General features: G+C 35.0%; 3 protein-coding genes across 3 annotated transcripts; 1 reads left to right on the top strand and 2 right to left on the bottom strand.

The window, feature by feature from the left end:
* Nucleotides 1-306: 306 nt before the first annotated feature.
* LOC123877404 lies at nt 307-4,738 on the bottom strand. The gene is made up of 5 exons (XM_045924170.1): nt 4,529-4,738; nt 3,464-3,639; nt 2,683-2,861; nt 1,723-2,182; nt 307-608 (listed from the first exon to the last, which is right to left on the bottom strand). Exons 1-5 carry the CDS (start codon nt 4,618-4,620, stop codon nt 505-507), a joined length of 1,011 nt encoding a protein of 336 aa, XP_045780126.1. The 5' UTR covers nt 4,621-4,738; the 3' UTR covers nt 307-504.
* A 578-nt stretch (nt 4,739-5,316) lies between these two features.
* On the bottom strand, nt 5,317-6,135 carry LOC123877410 (protein lethal(2)essential for life-like). The gene has a single exon (XM_045924175.1). The coding sequence runs from the start codon at nt 5,995-5,997 to the stop codon at nt 5,398-5,400; it is 600 nt and encodes a 199-aa protein (XP_045780131.1). The 5' UTR covers nt 5,998-6,135; the 3' UTR covers nt 5,317-5,397.
* A 2,544-nt stretch (nt 6,136-8,679) lies between these two features.
* On the top strand, nt 8,680-9,526 carry LOC123877409 (protein lethal(2)essential for life-like). The gene has a single exon (XM_045924174.1). The coding sequence runs from the start codon at nt 8,784-8,786 to the stop codon at nt 9,336-9,338; it is 555 nt and encodes a 184-aa protein (XP_045780130.1). The 5' UTR covers nt 8,680-8,783; the 3' UTR covers nt 9,339-9,526.
* Nucleotides 9,527-15,634: the final 6,108 nt, after the last annotated feature.

The following is a 15,634-nucleotide window of genomic DNA, read 5'->3' as shown; positions in this document are numbered from 1 at the left end:
GAATACAGTACATCCCGACAGAGACCATTAATCTGGTTTCCGTCTGGTGCACGGCGCCATAAAACAAAATTGATTCACTAGGGATTTTGTTTCTACTTCAGTCTTCATGGCTATTGGCTAACTACATACCTACATATGTATATACATATTATGTTCATGGCATCTTGGTAGGTGTCTCATCTTTTAGGTGACCTTTAATAATACGGTACTCATCAGCTAAGAATACGTAATAATCCAGAAACATAAATAATATTAATAGGTATACTTATAGATGGGAGTGCGTAGGAACTATGTCAAGTAAAAAAATAATAACAATTTTTTTTTATTTACACAAAGTACCTAACTTAGTAGGTAAGTAACTACTTCCATAAATTAGGTACCTACTTAATAATAATAATTACTTAATTACGTAACATATTACGAACATGTAGTTAGTGCAAAATATCACAAACACATTCAATTTATTCTTCTTGTTTCAGAAAAATTTCATTCACAAAAAACTTTTCATTTCATCATACTGCTTCCACTGGCATTGTTATCAGCAAGCTCTATCATAAACTGTGATAGGTCGTTACTCAGTGTGACATAGAGCATTGGCTGGTTTTCAACTGTAATGAAAAAAAAATTAGTTTGGGACATTACTAACTTTATGTAAAGAGTAATTAATTAATTATTACTATTTTAGATGTTCAAGAGTTGGCATCAAATCAGGGGCATAGAAAATGTTTTTTTTAGGATTTCATACTGAAAAAGGAATCTACCTGTTCGCCTTTGTGTCTGTATATCACATCAATTTTTAAAATTAATTATAAGAGCCATAAGGCAAAATTTGGCACCATTGTAGAAATCTGTTACAGCTACATACAGGCACATTTAAATTTAAAAAAAAAATCAGGCTAACGGCCTGAACATGAAAGTCGAAAGAACTATGGTTTGTTCTCGAATGGTACTTCATTAAAGGATATTTTTAAATTATGAGTGAAAAAAGTAAGGCCAATTTAATAGATTTGAAACTTCATCAAAATTCAACAACTTTGTAATAAAACACTATGAATAAAACATTTTTTTTTTATAAATTGGCCCTACTTTAGCCTGACTACAGAACCTTTAAAAGCATAGCACACATCCTTTTCGCAATTGATATGTGTGCTATGACCTTAAGAATGAATAGGCATTTTCTGGGCAGGCGCGCTTCACTTTCTGACACCTTCTCCACCACCTGCATCATCTGTTCGGTGTGATGGCAGTCAATTGCATGCCTATACATTTATTAACAAGTGTAAATTAAAAATTTATAACACCCCCGACGATCCAAAGTATTTGAGTTTTCCAAAACATCATTTTCAAATAAATAATTATGTATTTAGACAACGTCCATCTTGACAGCTTGACATTTGTCTATTGACAGAATATTAAGAACCTAACGGTTATCTAACCTTCTTTTCTACAAGAAAACTAGAAAAGAGCTGATAACTCTTAAACGGCTGAACCAATTTTTTTAGATTATAGCTAAGAACACTCTCGATCAAGCCACCTTTCAAACAAAAAAACTAAATTAAAATCGGTTCAGTCGTTTAGGCGCTACGATGCCACAGACAGATACACAGATACACAGATACACACGTCAAACTTATAACACCCCTCTTTTTGGGTCGGGGGTTAAAAAATCCTTATGCATGTTCTCACACAGGGTTATTTTATTGGTTAATAATAGTAGTGTACCTGTCATGTTCGTATTATTAGGCATAGCAACAGCTAGAGGTGCATCTGTTACTGGCGGCTTTACATCTGCCTGGTCAAACTTCAACTCCTCATTCACATCCGCAAAGGCCAATTCTGGTGCTGCTTGATTTTCTTGAAAATCGCCTTGTACTTCTACTTCATCCATTTTAACTATTTTATATTCTACTTTTGGTACAGCATTGGTTTCTTTTCTTTTATTTGACCTCTTTTCTTTTTCCTTTACAACTTGTGTCAGAACTTTCTGCTTTGCAACATTTATTGCTCTCGTTACCTCATTTCTTATAACATTTTTGTCATCTTCTGTCAAATCTATGCCACTGTCGTACGTTTTAATGTACTTCGTGACGGGTTCGTCATCACTTGAAGAGTCATATTCTGGTAATACATGCTCTTTTTGAAATAAGTTGCGCCATTTGTTTATTAAATCGTCAGCGAGTTTCTGGAATAGAAAAAGTAATTTTTTAGCTTAAAGTATCTACATTAATGTTTTATGGATAAAAGATTAGGTACTGTTATGAGATATCGGGGTGGGGACGGCCCGCACACTCTCACAGCTCCTGCACTAATCCGGTATAGAATAACGCGAGCGACGTGCGTCCCCCTACCTTATACCCCGATTGCCATCTAGACCTGTCGCGTACTATAATCGGGTATTTTTAGTAAAAGATTAAATTGTACATTGATAGATTTTAAGTATTGAATAACTGTAAAATTGGAAAAACTATCTAAACATCATTGTGTAAAAATTATTTATGCAGCACTAAAAATATCTTGGTAACAAAGTTTCTGCTTGCTACACTGGATGTAGGCGTATTAGTGAACTTGAACCTTAACACAAAAGATTTTAGATCCATTTTACATTGACTTGATAGTTTTATCAATAGTCAAAAATCTATCGATATTTTCCAGATGTACAAACTTATACTAAGCCCTACTCACAAATTTAATAGATTTGGGTATCCGTAGCATATAGTGATGTGGATGTCGTTCGAGCATCTCACATTTCTGGCACAGATCAAAGTTGTCACACGTCACACACTTGTAGCGGAACCCCTGCACAGGATCCTGGCAGCTGTCACAGATAATGCCTTCGTGTCTCTCTGGAGTGTCGGGTTCATCTGGAAATATTGTCTTGAATATTATTATTTCTATTACAAGTTGGCCCTTGGCTGCAATCTCACCTGGCAAGTTAAGATGCATTCTAAGATGGAAGGGACTAACTTGGAAGAGGTAAGCCCATAGTACGCCTTATCAGTTTCTACATACATAGCATCATACTAGAATGCCTAGCACATATCTGTTTTGTCATACAAATAGTGAGCAATCAAGCAAGAGAGCTCATGTGATATTAAGTAATTACTCTGTCTTTGTCTTACATACTGGTTTATAGGGAGCAAAGCAGGTAGGTGCAAGCCAGTCCCACAAGTTTTTAAAATTTTATGAGATTGGTAATTAATGGAAAAAAACCGGGCTACGTTTGTTGTGGGCTCTTCTCAGACTTGGGCGCGTTTGGAACCCTCGTAGCTTTACTTTTAAGTTAACGTAATTAATTATTATCAGCACTACATCATTGTTTGACAATCAGAAAGTGTACATTAGTACCCAATTTGAATAAATAAATGACTTTAATGACTTTAACATACAGACAGACAGAGGAAATCTCTATATTTCAGTAGAAATACTAAACTAATTTTAATTTAGCGGATAAGTGATTAATCACCTTCATCAATAGACCCTGGTAAGCTTTCAGACGGCAGGGCATCTTGACTCAAATGCCGGTTCACTATGGCATTGGGTGGAAAGTGTCTGGAGCAGAATCTGATCGTTTTCCGAAGCTTTTCCATGTCCTTATCTAGCAGGTCATGTCTGCAGGCGAGCTGGAGCCATAGCTTTTGGCTAAAATTTAATAATGAAGAAGCATTGTAAGCATTTCAAGTGGCCTAGTTATTAAATTAATTTTTTTTTCAAGCTGGTAAAGCGACCTCCTTTGACTGAATGGCGTGGCCCAATTGGGAAACGAAAGAGAGGTAGACCTGTAGAAAGCTGGGAAAATGAAATCAAAGAAACGGGAGGCATAAACTGGAAAAAAAGGCTCTAGACAGGAAGACCTGGAGAAATCTGGAGGAGGCCTTTACTCAATGAGAGGTCCTTAAAATTAAAATAAAAATTATTTTTTTGTCAACCAATACTTTGTTTAGAAATTTATTAAGGATAAATATAAGGCTTTTTTATTATATTATTTATTTAAAGCGACCTCCTTTAGTTTTAACTTGATTTGCACTATTAATGCACATTTAATAAATAGGTAGTAGTTTGTGTCAGATTTAAACATCCACACTCTCAAGAACTATCAAGTGTATTTTATACCTACTATGCCATTTATATCCATACTAATATTTTAAATGCGAAAGTGTGTCTGTCTGTCTGTCTGCTACGTTTTCACAGCTCAACCGCTGAACCGATTTTAATGAAATTTGGTACAGAGTTAGCTTACATCCCGGGGACGGACGTAGGCTACTTTTTATCCCGGAAAATCAAAGAGTTCCTACGGGACTCTTAAGAATCTATCCGTTAAACCGATTTATATGAAAATTGGTACAGAGGTAGCTTGCGTCCCGGAAATTAACTTCGGTCACTTTTAATCCCGGAAAAGCAAAGAGTTCCCACGGGGTTTTAAAATAAACCTAAATCCACGCGGACGGAGTCGCGGGCATCATCTAGTTAGATATAATATTATCAAGTTTGTTTTATTACCACTCGTTAGTCATCTAAAAAACGTACTTACCGGTGTAATTCCTTAGGCAAGCCGTAAAAATTCAAATGTTTGTGATTTCTACTGTTCCGGCCGCAACTTGGTATGCAGCAATAATTCACCATTTTTTTTTAATACTTTGTTATAAAAATTAAAATATTTAAACAGGTAAATAACAAGAATTAATCAAAGAGCTGTGTAAAATTGAAAAAAATGTTTTTACTTTTTGTTTTCATTTTGTATTTTTGATTTGACAGATTTGACACATCAGACATTTGTTGTTTTTTATTGGCTATATGGCTCTGGATTCGTGGACCATGATCCGGGGTTGCACACGAAGGGTTCCGTACCATCGGCATCATTTAAAGTTTTTTCGTTTATAATAATATAGTAGACCTTTAAAAAAATAATTGATATTAATTAGGTACTGTAGTCTGGTTATTATAGCGGCAATAGTTTTCACAGCAGAACGACCATAATTTACCGTTCATGCGATATAGCCCGCTGACAGACAGATAGACGGACGGAGAGCAGTGGAAACGTACCTAATAAGAGTCCGTTGCAACGGGGCCCTAACTAAAATGGTGATAAATAAGCCGAGATTATAGTTCCTATATCAGTCCATACAAAATAACTTCTCACGCGCCATATTATTATATTAACTCTATGGGTCAAGTATCATGTCCAACTTACCTTTAAAATAAGGACCAAATTCGTACTTTTGACATGATATTTGACAGGTACAATTTAAATGGCGCGTGAGAACTCATTTGTTATGTATTGTATGATAGTTCAATGTATAATAAATAAAAAGTCGGGTAAAGATTTAAAAATGTTTATTTTAGTAACTATCACATATCAGTCTTTGAAAGATAGGCCTCTTTGGCATTACAGATAGATTTTTAATTACATTTTTCAGCCGAACACGATTTATCTTCCTTCGATTCCTTAGCCTCCTTGCGGACTGGACCTGTCTGGGTGATGGGCACTACCCGTTCGCCTTTACCCTCAACCTCCTTCCTAGGTGCTGTTATAGTTAAAATTCCATCACTTGATAGTTGCGACACCACATTTTCGGGCTCTACGCCTTCTGGCAAAGAGTATTTTCTTACAAACTGCCGCGAAATCAATCCATGTTCATCTTTCTTTTCTTCGTGTTTTGCTTCTATCGTCACATAACCATCAGCGGTCTTGACACTGATTTCTTCTGGAGCGAAGTGTTGGACATCCAAATTGATAGTGAACTTGTCTTTCTCAGTCTTTATAGTTGATCCTAAATCTCTGGTGAGCGCCTCCATATACCGCCAAGGTCGGAAGTAATCCCGGAACATGAAGGGAGACATCATGGATGTGATTAAATCGTCTGGTGTTAGTTCCAATCCAAAATCTTGGTCGATGAGCCTGTTACCAACGTTAGCCTGTCGTTTTTGTGGACATTGTTCTTCCGCTTGAACCGCTCCGAAAATTATGGCCACCAAAAATAATTTCATTAATTTCTCCATAGTTTTGATTATTGAATGACACACTTTAACGTTTCAAAATTCTCCAAACAATCTAAATAAATCGCACTTCAATTATTATTCTTCACACACTGTCTTCGCAAGATTCAGATTTCGAATAACGCGCTTGAATCGCGCTGCTTGTTTTATATATGAATACCGCCATCTAGTGGCAAGTGGATCCTTCTGGAAAAGTCTGACGTGGTCTTTTTCGCAAATCTGGGTGGACCACGTACTGATGTTTACCTTTTGTTTTTTTATAAGGTATCGTTAAAAGCAGTTGTTAATTATCGATATTTTTGCTTGCATACCGCAATAACGGCATTGATTATGTAGGTACAATGATTTTATAATTAAAATATTTGATAAATAAGGACATCTAGCGGGAAGTAGCTTATCTAAACTTTGAGTCTTAGTCTTGGTGTCACTGACCTTTACAACCCTGTGACAGCGCGGCGGCGGGGTGGCTAATCGATATTTTCGAGTACATTCCAGGCCGTCTGGACTTCGTAGGTCGTCATAGTCATAACTTAGTTAAGTACATGGACGTATTATAGCTACTATATTAGCTATTATAGCTAAATATCTTAGTAGATACCTACGATATATAGTAATTACCTATCAATAAATTTATAATGCGTGCACGCATCACAGGTTCGATTCCCGAATACCTAGAACAAAATTACTAGTGTGGTACAGACACACTTGTAGAATGTAGAATCATGTATACAATACATGTCGGTGTGTGTACCTACAGGTAGGTATTGGGGAATAACAGCGATGAGTAGGTATACTTACATAACTACATGGGTAATAATGTGTTTAGGAATTTAATGGAAGATAAGTATTAAGGCTGCCGTCCTTATAAAAAACCGGCCAAGTGCGAGTCAGACTCGTGCACCGAGGGTTTCGAACTCGGGTATTTTTTTCGATATTTTGCACGATAAATCAAAAACTATTATGAATAAAAATAAATAAAATCTGCTTTAGAATGTACAAGTAAAGCCCTTTCATATGATACCCCACTTGGTATAGTTATCTCACTTTGAAAATCGAAAATAGGTAAGTACCTACCTTCTTATTATTTGTTCATGAACATTTTTTTTTTGTGATGTAACCACAAATTCGCGGTTTTCAGGTTTTTACCTTTACATGAGCTATACTTACCTAAGACCTACTTATCTGCGAAGTTTCATTATTCAACGTGAAGTACCCTATAGGTTTTCTTAACAGATACGACAGACGGACAGACACAGACAGACAACAAAGTGATTCTTGCGTTCCGTTTGTACTTTTGGGGTACGGAACCGTAAAGGAACCGTAAAAAGCCGTTAACTGCAAAGAATATTTTTTGTGAGTTAGGTAACTACTTACTTATCGCCAAAAACATGGGAAATTTCTAAAACTAAGTAGCATTGACTAGAGTATTTTTATTTCTATGCTGAGTAGGTACTTATATAGGTAGGTACTTAGTTAATATTTCTGAAAGAGAATCCTAGGTACGTAGAACCAAATTAAAAACTAAGTAGGTATACTTACCTATTAAGTAATGGCACAAGTAATAACAAACATTTATACTTATATGTAGCTGTAGGTACCTCCGTTGATTCTACGTAAGTAGCATTATTTTACAGAAACATTAGGTTTTGAAGAATCCCACAGTTTTTGGCGATAATAACTCAAAAAATATTATTTGCAGTTATAGGTACCTACATGTAAGTATACAATAGAGAACCCCAACTTAGAACCCAGGTCCCAGCTTTCTTTACGGTAACAATATAATAGGTACCTACCTACTTATGCCGTTTTTAGGGTTCCGTACCCAAAACATAACTAAACAACACATAACATAACAAAACTAACGAACATTTTTTGGGGGTTTCTTCAGTTTATTGCTATGTTCAAGCTCGATTTCATACATCCAAAATTATGATGATGTTCATAATTATGTAGGGAACCCTAAAAAAGCTAAGCCCGACTTGCACTTTGCTGGTTTTTGATTTTCGTGTGGAATAATAAATAGGTCGATATGTACCTATCTTAGATAAAAAAAGTAGGCGTCATTTCAAAATAGACAAGCTCTACCTATGCTCTACCTAGTTTTATTATATTCTGCACAGACCAGTAAAGCCCCATGTACCTATTATCTATGAGTCAGCTGTCTGTGAGGCAGGATCAATAGAAAGCTTTAGCTAGACTAAGTATAGAATTCGTAAGTTCTGCATAAAAAGATAGTCCTTTTCTCATATTATAGGTATGCGCTGTTAACCATCAAAGAGCAAAATATACAAAAATAACTTTCATCATTCATTAAGTCGTTATCTATGTTATGCACTAAAATTGCAGCATTTCTGATAACAAATTCATACAATACAGCGTTATTATCATTGACTTAATAATACTAACGTAACTATTATATATTCTGTGTCAATATCAATACCAATACACAATACAATCAATACTACCTAACACCTTTTCGAGAACTGTGTCGATAAACGACGAGACTCTCAGCTGACGGCCCGAACAGCTGAACCCTGCGCGAACTTGCCAGAATTTTCGCTATTGTTCAATAGTAGGCGCGGCGCAGGCTCTGTACAATATGCTACTCACACAAATAAAGTGCACTAGAAATTTCTACTTGTCACTAGATGGCGCACCTCTCTCATATAAAAGCCACGCCGGCCGGCGTTTTTACAGTCAATTCAAGAAAGCGACACAGTAAACAATTTGGTGCGACCGCACTGCGACCTACAAGTTCTATTCAAGTAAGTTCTACACAACAATCTACAATGTCTCTATTACCATTTATCATCGGGTGTGACCGACCTCACGCCATCGCTCACCCTCACCGGCTCATCGATCAGGACTTTGGCCTAGCTTTAACACCTGAAGACTTGCTAACGGCAGCGGTGGCTCCTATGCTCTCACGGGATTATTACAGGCCATGGCGTCAAATGGCCGCAGTTGCAAGAGATATCGGCTCAACCATCAAATCGGACAAGGACAAATTCCAAGTCAACCTAGACGTCCAACATTTTGCCCCTGAAGAAATCTCAGTGAAGACGGCCGACGGCTTCATCGTCGTTGAAGGCAAACACGAGGAAAAGCAAGACGAGCATGGATACATTTCCCGGCAGTTTACTCGGAAATACGCCCTTCCTGAAGGATGCAACCCTGAAACAGTTGAATCCAGACTCTCATCTGATGGTGTACTGAGCATTATTGCACCAAAAGTTGCTCCAGCTTTGAAGAACGAGCGAAGTGTGCCCATAGCTCAAACCGGCCCCGTTCGAAAGGAGATCAAGGACCAAACTTCACAGGCTAATGCTAACGGAGATAAATAAGCAATAGGAAGTACAAAGAAAAAATCGTGCGCAGTGTCTTAATTTTTTTTTCTTTACGAGACTGAGCTTTGTGTGTAATTGTATGTTTTGCGTATATTAAACTATGTATGACTGTATAACGATGTATGGTTGGTTATGATTATTTTATAAGTATCTTCTGAATAAACAGAAAACCAGTATTACCATAACATTACGGTATTTTTATTTCTACTTCGTGTTGCACTTGCCTAGCAGCTATGTAAACAAGGAAAAAGTAACCTTGCAGCTTTGCAGTTTATAAATAGCTCTCGCAATGTACCTACTCTGTGGGTGAAACATGTTATCATTTGCACATGCAGCTGCAGCTCTCCGTCACTCGTTTCATACAATCGTAGTTCCAATTTCATTTGAATACTAAGCAACCAAAGTCCATGAAATTTTGCAGACATATTCTAGAAACTAATATCTGTGTCTGTGGTGTTTTAGATTTTTCTAAAAATATGTAGTTTTAAAATTACAGGGGCTCAAAGATTTACATGAAAATTTTTAAGACCGCGTAACTTTGAAACCGAATATTTTAACAGAAATCTGGAAAACCACAAACACAGATATTAGTTTCTAGAATATGTCTGCAAAATTTCATGGACTTTGGTTGCTTAATATTCAAATGAAATTGGAACTACGATTGTATGAAACGAGTGACGGAGAGAGCCCTCAGTAGGTAGATAATAGGTACCTACTTACTTAGCAGTTAGGTACCAACCTCATTAGTGTTATTAAATAATAGTACCTAAATGATTAACAAGTTAGTAAGATACCTATGTATAAAAATAAGCGAATTCAAAATTTTTCTACGATTACGGGATTGTAAGATTGAACGAAAATACACTAGGCAGACAGTTTGTACCTAGAAGATTATTTTGCCACGTTTTAAATTATTTTGCCTTGGAACTTTCGTCAGGTAGTTATTTGAGCCTTGTTCATAGTAAATGCTTTTTCACCATATTCTAATCTCTGGCTGCATTTTATTAGAACACAGTCAAGAACAGACGACAAAACTTAAAATGTTTGAATGCGCTAAAAAATCAAATAGCGTCCTCTCAACAATATCTATTGTTAGCGCAGGAGCGCATAATAAAAATTATTGAATTAATTTTAATATCGGCCATGGAGACACGAAACGTACGGTTCTAATCAATTTTGGGCCGTTATTAATCGAATTCAAAGTAAATAGATAAGGATAAGATCACAAAAACACATTTGCGGGAGGCTTACTTACCTTTTGACACCTTCGCGCACGAACCTTCGGTTGGGAAGTAATTTCTATTGCATGGGTACTGTTTCTCTTAGTTAATTCCCTAAAATAGGTCCAATTTCAATTTCATCAAAATTGCTTCAGTCACTTTTATACTTTTGAAGGGCATGAGACGGGTCTGCCCGCGAAATTGAAATTTAATTTGGTTGTTCGCAATTTGTAAACTAATACGACAAAGTAGGCTTATGGCACTTTAATTGCGCCAATGGCAGTATCATCCTCATAGGTTTATATAAAAATCTTTACTTGAAGGGTCCAGTTTAAGAAATTAGTTCTAGTATCGACTATTACTCACAAATTAGTGTGAGGATGATACTGCCATTGGCGCAATTAAAATGCCATAAGCCTACGTGGTCGTATTAGTTTACAGATTGCGAAAAACCAAATTAAATTTGAATTTCACGGGCAGACCCGTGCCGTCTCATGCCCCTTAAGAATTTAGGCTGAGAATAATAAAACGCGTCCAGCTTTCTAAATATTGGTATATTTTCAAAAATATCGTATTACATGACCTGCATTATCTATTTACAAAAATAAAAACATAATAAAAATTAATATTACTTTTTAGTACGATAACGTCCGAATGCTTAGGTATAAAAAATTAAATTAAATACAGCACTACTGTAGAGAAATAGAGGGGTTGGCGCAAAGACACTGCTTACCGTTTGGGTTTTATAACCGTTATTATATTTACATAATAAGCATGCAAGCGCTTCAATAGTACTAAACTCGAATACAGATGATGTATGAAAACATAATGCATTGTGAATATTCGAATATTCATTATTCATATTCAAATTCAAATAATAGACGAATCGACAGTGAATTAATGAATAAACACTAGCTTTTATACTCGACATCGCCCACGTTAAATTTAGGTAAAGCTACATATCTCTAATTTTATGGTAGTCATGTAAATCAATTTTATTTTGGCCAAACTATTAGTCCAGATATGTAGTTTGAATATGAATACATTATTCGATACATTCAAGAAAAACAAATATTTTCATGCAAGACCTATACGCACGTATAAAAATTTCATTATAATAATAATAATTATATTAAATATACCTACTTATACAAAGTTTCGATTTAGAACAAACTATTTTAGTACAAATAATTTATTATTAGCAAAGAACATAGTCACAGAGAGATATGAAAACAGTCGATTTATAAGATTTTTGATTTGAAAAATCAAAAAGTTTGACTAATACAAATGCCACTAGACTGACTGACTAAATACTCATGTTGGCGTAAATAAGTTGTAGTTGTCAGTCAGTATTATTGCGACAGTAAGAGTGCTTAGTGCATTTTCCCGATCCGTATAAAAGAAAATTTCGATCGAAATGATCATAATATTTCTGACACAGACATTCGAATTCAGGGGGCCTAGCATGGAAGTTGTGGTTATAACATTTCGTTAATCACACTTGGTGTAATTGACATGGTGTTCTTATTGCATTTCAGATTGACAATTAAAGTTACCAAACTTATGTGCTAGGCTTACTGTTCTTCGGATCGGACAAACGCCTACGCACCCTAAGGACTTAAACACACATCAGAAAAACTGCATAATCATCAAAACATGTGTGTTTTAAACTGAACATGCGATATGTAACTAATTCAGTACACAATTTCTAAGCTGAGTTAAATTGAAAGGTCCAAATAGTGTAGTGTTATCCTTTTCCGCAAGGAGTCATGATTATGAAAGGAATAGCAATACATTTAGTCCTGTCATGTTTGTTTAGAGATTATGTATAACAGAATTAGCCACATTGTAAAATTACGAATTAATTTAATATAATCAGTAATCAGGTATAATAACTAAAAAGGGTAGCATTTAGGCATGAGCAGAAGACTAGAGAAAATATGTATACAAAAGCGCGTTTCAGTATAACAAGCGATCTAAACTGGGGTGTTAGTTACGTAACGCAGTTGCAATCACAATCGGTTTATATCGCGAATCCGTGGGTCAAAAATGAAATCCGTTATTCTAGGATAGTGATTGCAATCACTTTTTAAATCGTTTACGACTGCGTTATGTAATACATCCTCGGTTATTATTTAGCCCTCCATATTTGGAGTATGTCAAATGAGAAAATTGTTTGAATGTACTCTCTTTTAAAGTGGCACAACTCATAAAACAATAAATAAACAACATTTTCATAGCTTTTCATACCTCCTACAGTATGCTTTAACCAAATTAATATTAGTCAGATCCATAGTTGTCCGTGAATTTCATTAAAATCAATGTTTTTTTTTTAAAATACATTTTAGAATATTTTTAATAAGTACAAAAGTTACCCCTTAAAAATAGATTTGTGCGTAATATTCAATTACAATTTTTTTAATCACTAATCGAAAAATATTTTTAAAGTTTGGAATAAGTGACCTAAATACCTACACAATTCCTCATTTTATTTAATCTACTTTCTGATTTAGCTAAAATCATTGTTTTTTTTTTAAAAATTTTATTCAAACGTCGAATTTTTGTTGCGTTAAAGACTTAATAAAGTGTAAATCTACGTTTTTCTATGTGATTTAAATACATAGTATATGTAAGTGACGAGTTTATGCGGTTGAAATCCAAATGCTACTAAGATGTTCCAGTTTACTTAAAACTCCATAATGTTACTAACATTATAATATTTCGAGTGGATGCGACAGGTCTGCCCGCGAAATTCAAATTTTATTTGGTTTTTCGCAATTTGTAAACTAATACGACAAAGTAGGCTTATGGTATTCTATTTGCGACAATAACAGTATCATCCCCATCCATTTATATAAAACTCTTTACTTGAAAGGGTCCAGTTTAAGAAATTAGCTCTAGTATCGACTGTAACTCACAAATTAGTCGATACTAGAGCCAATTTCTTAAACTGGGCCTCATCAAGTAAAGATTTTTATATAAACACGTGGAAATGATACTGTCATTGTCGCAACTAGAATGCCATAAGCCCACTTTGTCATATTAGTTTACAAATTGCGAAAAACCAAATATTTCAATTTCGCAGGCGGACCCGTCGCTTGCCCCATAAGTTCTAACACCACGTAAGTCAAAATTAGCAAATTATCAGGAGAGCTAAAAAAAACTTTCATTTACAGAGGTTTGGATTGTTTGATAGATACCATGCTGTTACTTTTTAGAGTTTCGTACCCGAAGAAACACTAATACTAAGCCACCGCTGTCCGTCCGTTTGTCTGTCTGTCAGCGGGCTGTACCTACCTCATAGCATTTTTGGGTCGGGGGTTAAAAATAGTACAAACAAACAAATTTTCTCACAAACAATCTTATCCAACTATACTTTTATACTAACATATAACTATTTTATATAAAAATCGCAACATTCCTACATCTTACGTTTTTTAAAAGCTAAAACACTTCAGTCGCGCTGGGGCCCGCATGCGTTTCATAGTTGCAATACTAAAATATACTGAACACAGTTTAGAGATCCTTCGCATTCCAATTCGATATTAAATAAAAATTAATACTGTAGCGTCTTTTTTTTAATGGCACGATTTTGTAATATTATATTTAGGAGTATAAAAAAAAATTGGATTGAATGAAGGAAAAAATAACAAAAAAAAAAGCAGCCATAACAACAGCTAAATAGTGACTTATCTAGGTACATTCAGAAAAACGTGTTATAAATTTTTGCATTTTTAATCAAACTATAAAAAAAAGATATGTTGAACTACATAGAGTAGTTAAATACGGACCTATTTTTTCTGACTACGACATGAAGTTAATGCAAACTTTTAAATCATATTAATACTTGACCAAAAAAGAGCCTCCTGTATCCGAAATCACATACAGGCCCCGTTATAACATTACTTAACATTAAATCGGACATCACTTCACAGCGATCTTATGTGCGGTGAGGCGATCGAAGTAATTCCGGATCAAGCATCTGCCTAATTTTTTTTGAATTTTGATACAAGTTAGCCCTTGACTGCAATCTCACCTGATAGTAAGTGATTATGCTGCCTAAGATGGTTACGGCGGTTTCGATGACTGCGCCAAGTACCTTCGATTTCTGTGTCAGACACAGAGTAAGCATTAATTGTCCGATATTACTTCGATAGCGTCATCATAGTCGACAGAATTTAGAAATTATTGATATTACATAATTTGAAGTTTATTTTTGTCAGGATAAGGTAGTATCTAGATATTGTTCTCTATGGTTCGGATTGGATTTTTGAGTAAATTATCTGTCGACTAATTTACAGGTTACAATTGCTATGTTTGAAACGTAGGTTACTTACTTAATAAATACATGAGATTGTTCTAACGGCAGTGTTAACTCTGAAACTTTAGTCAACCAATTAGGAATAAAGGAAAAACCAATTATAAATAAGACAGTCAGGAATCTTAATAAAACATCGCAATTGTAACTAAGCAATCGCATACGCACCCATTTACAAAAATTTTTACACCATTTCGTTGTACACGAAACTTTACTCAAACTTATTGAAAGGATTAAAAATTTAAAGCATTTTTTTATGTGAGGAACAGGATGAAAAAGATAACACTTTGATCAAATAAAGCTTTTGAAACTAACAGTCCAATCAGTTCTTTCTGTAGTTTCTCTATTAATACGTTGTGTCCACTATATGACAATACTTATGGACCTGTTAATTTATGACTGAAATAAATATAATAAAATCAATCTGTAATTTTGTCGACAAGTTCCTTCCTTAGCAATGTTATGTTTTGTCAAAAAAGACCATACCTCGACCATATTCTTGACAAAATAACGTTGTTAACAGGGCTCTCTCCGTCACTCGCTTCATACAATCGTAGTTCCAATTTCATTTGAATATTAAGCAACCAAAGTCCATGAAATTTTGCAGACATATTCTAGAAACTAATATCTGTGTCCGTGGTCCGTGGTGTTTTAGATTTTTCTAAAAACATGTAGTTTTAAAATTACAAGGGCTCAAAGATTTGTATGTAAATTTTTAAGACTTTTTAACTTTGTAACCGAATATTTCAACAGAA

This window comes from Maniola jurtina, chromosome 23, assembly GCF_905333055.1.
Source record: "Maniola jurtina chromosome 23, ilManJurt1.1, whole genome shotgun sequence".
Taxonomy (NCBI): Eukaryota; Metazoa; Arthropoda; class Insecta; order Lepidoptera; family Nymphalidae; genus Maniola; species Maniola jurtina.
The sequence above is the reverse complement of the archived record's forward strand: the minus strand, read 5'-3'. Positions and strand labels throughout refer to the sequence as shown.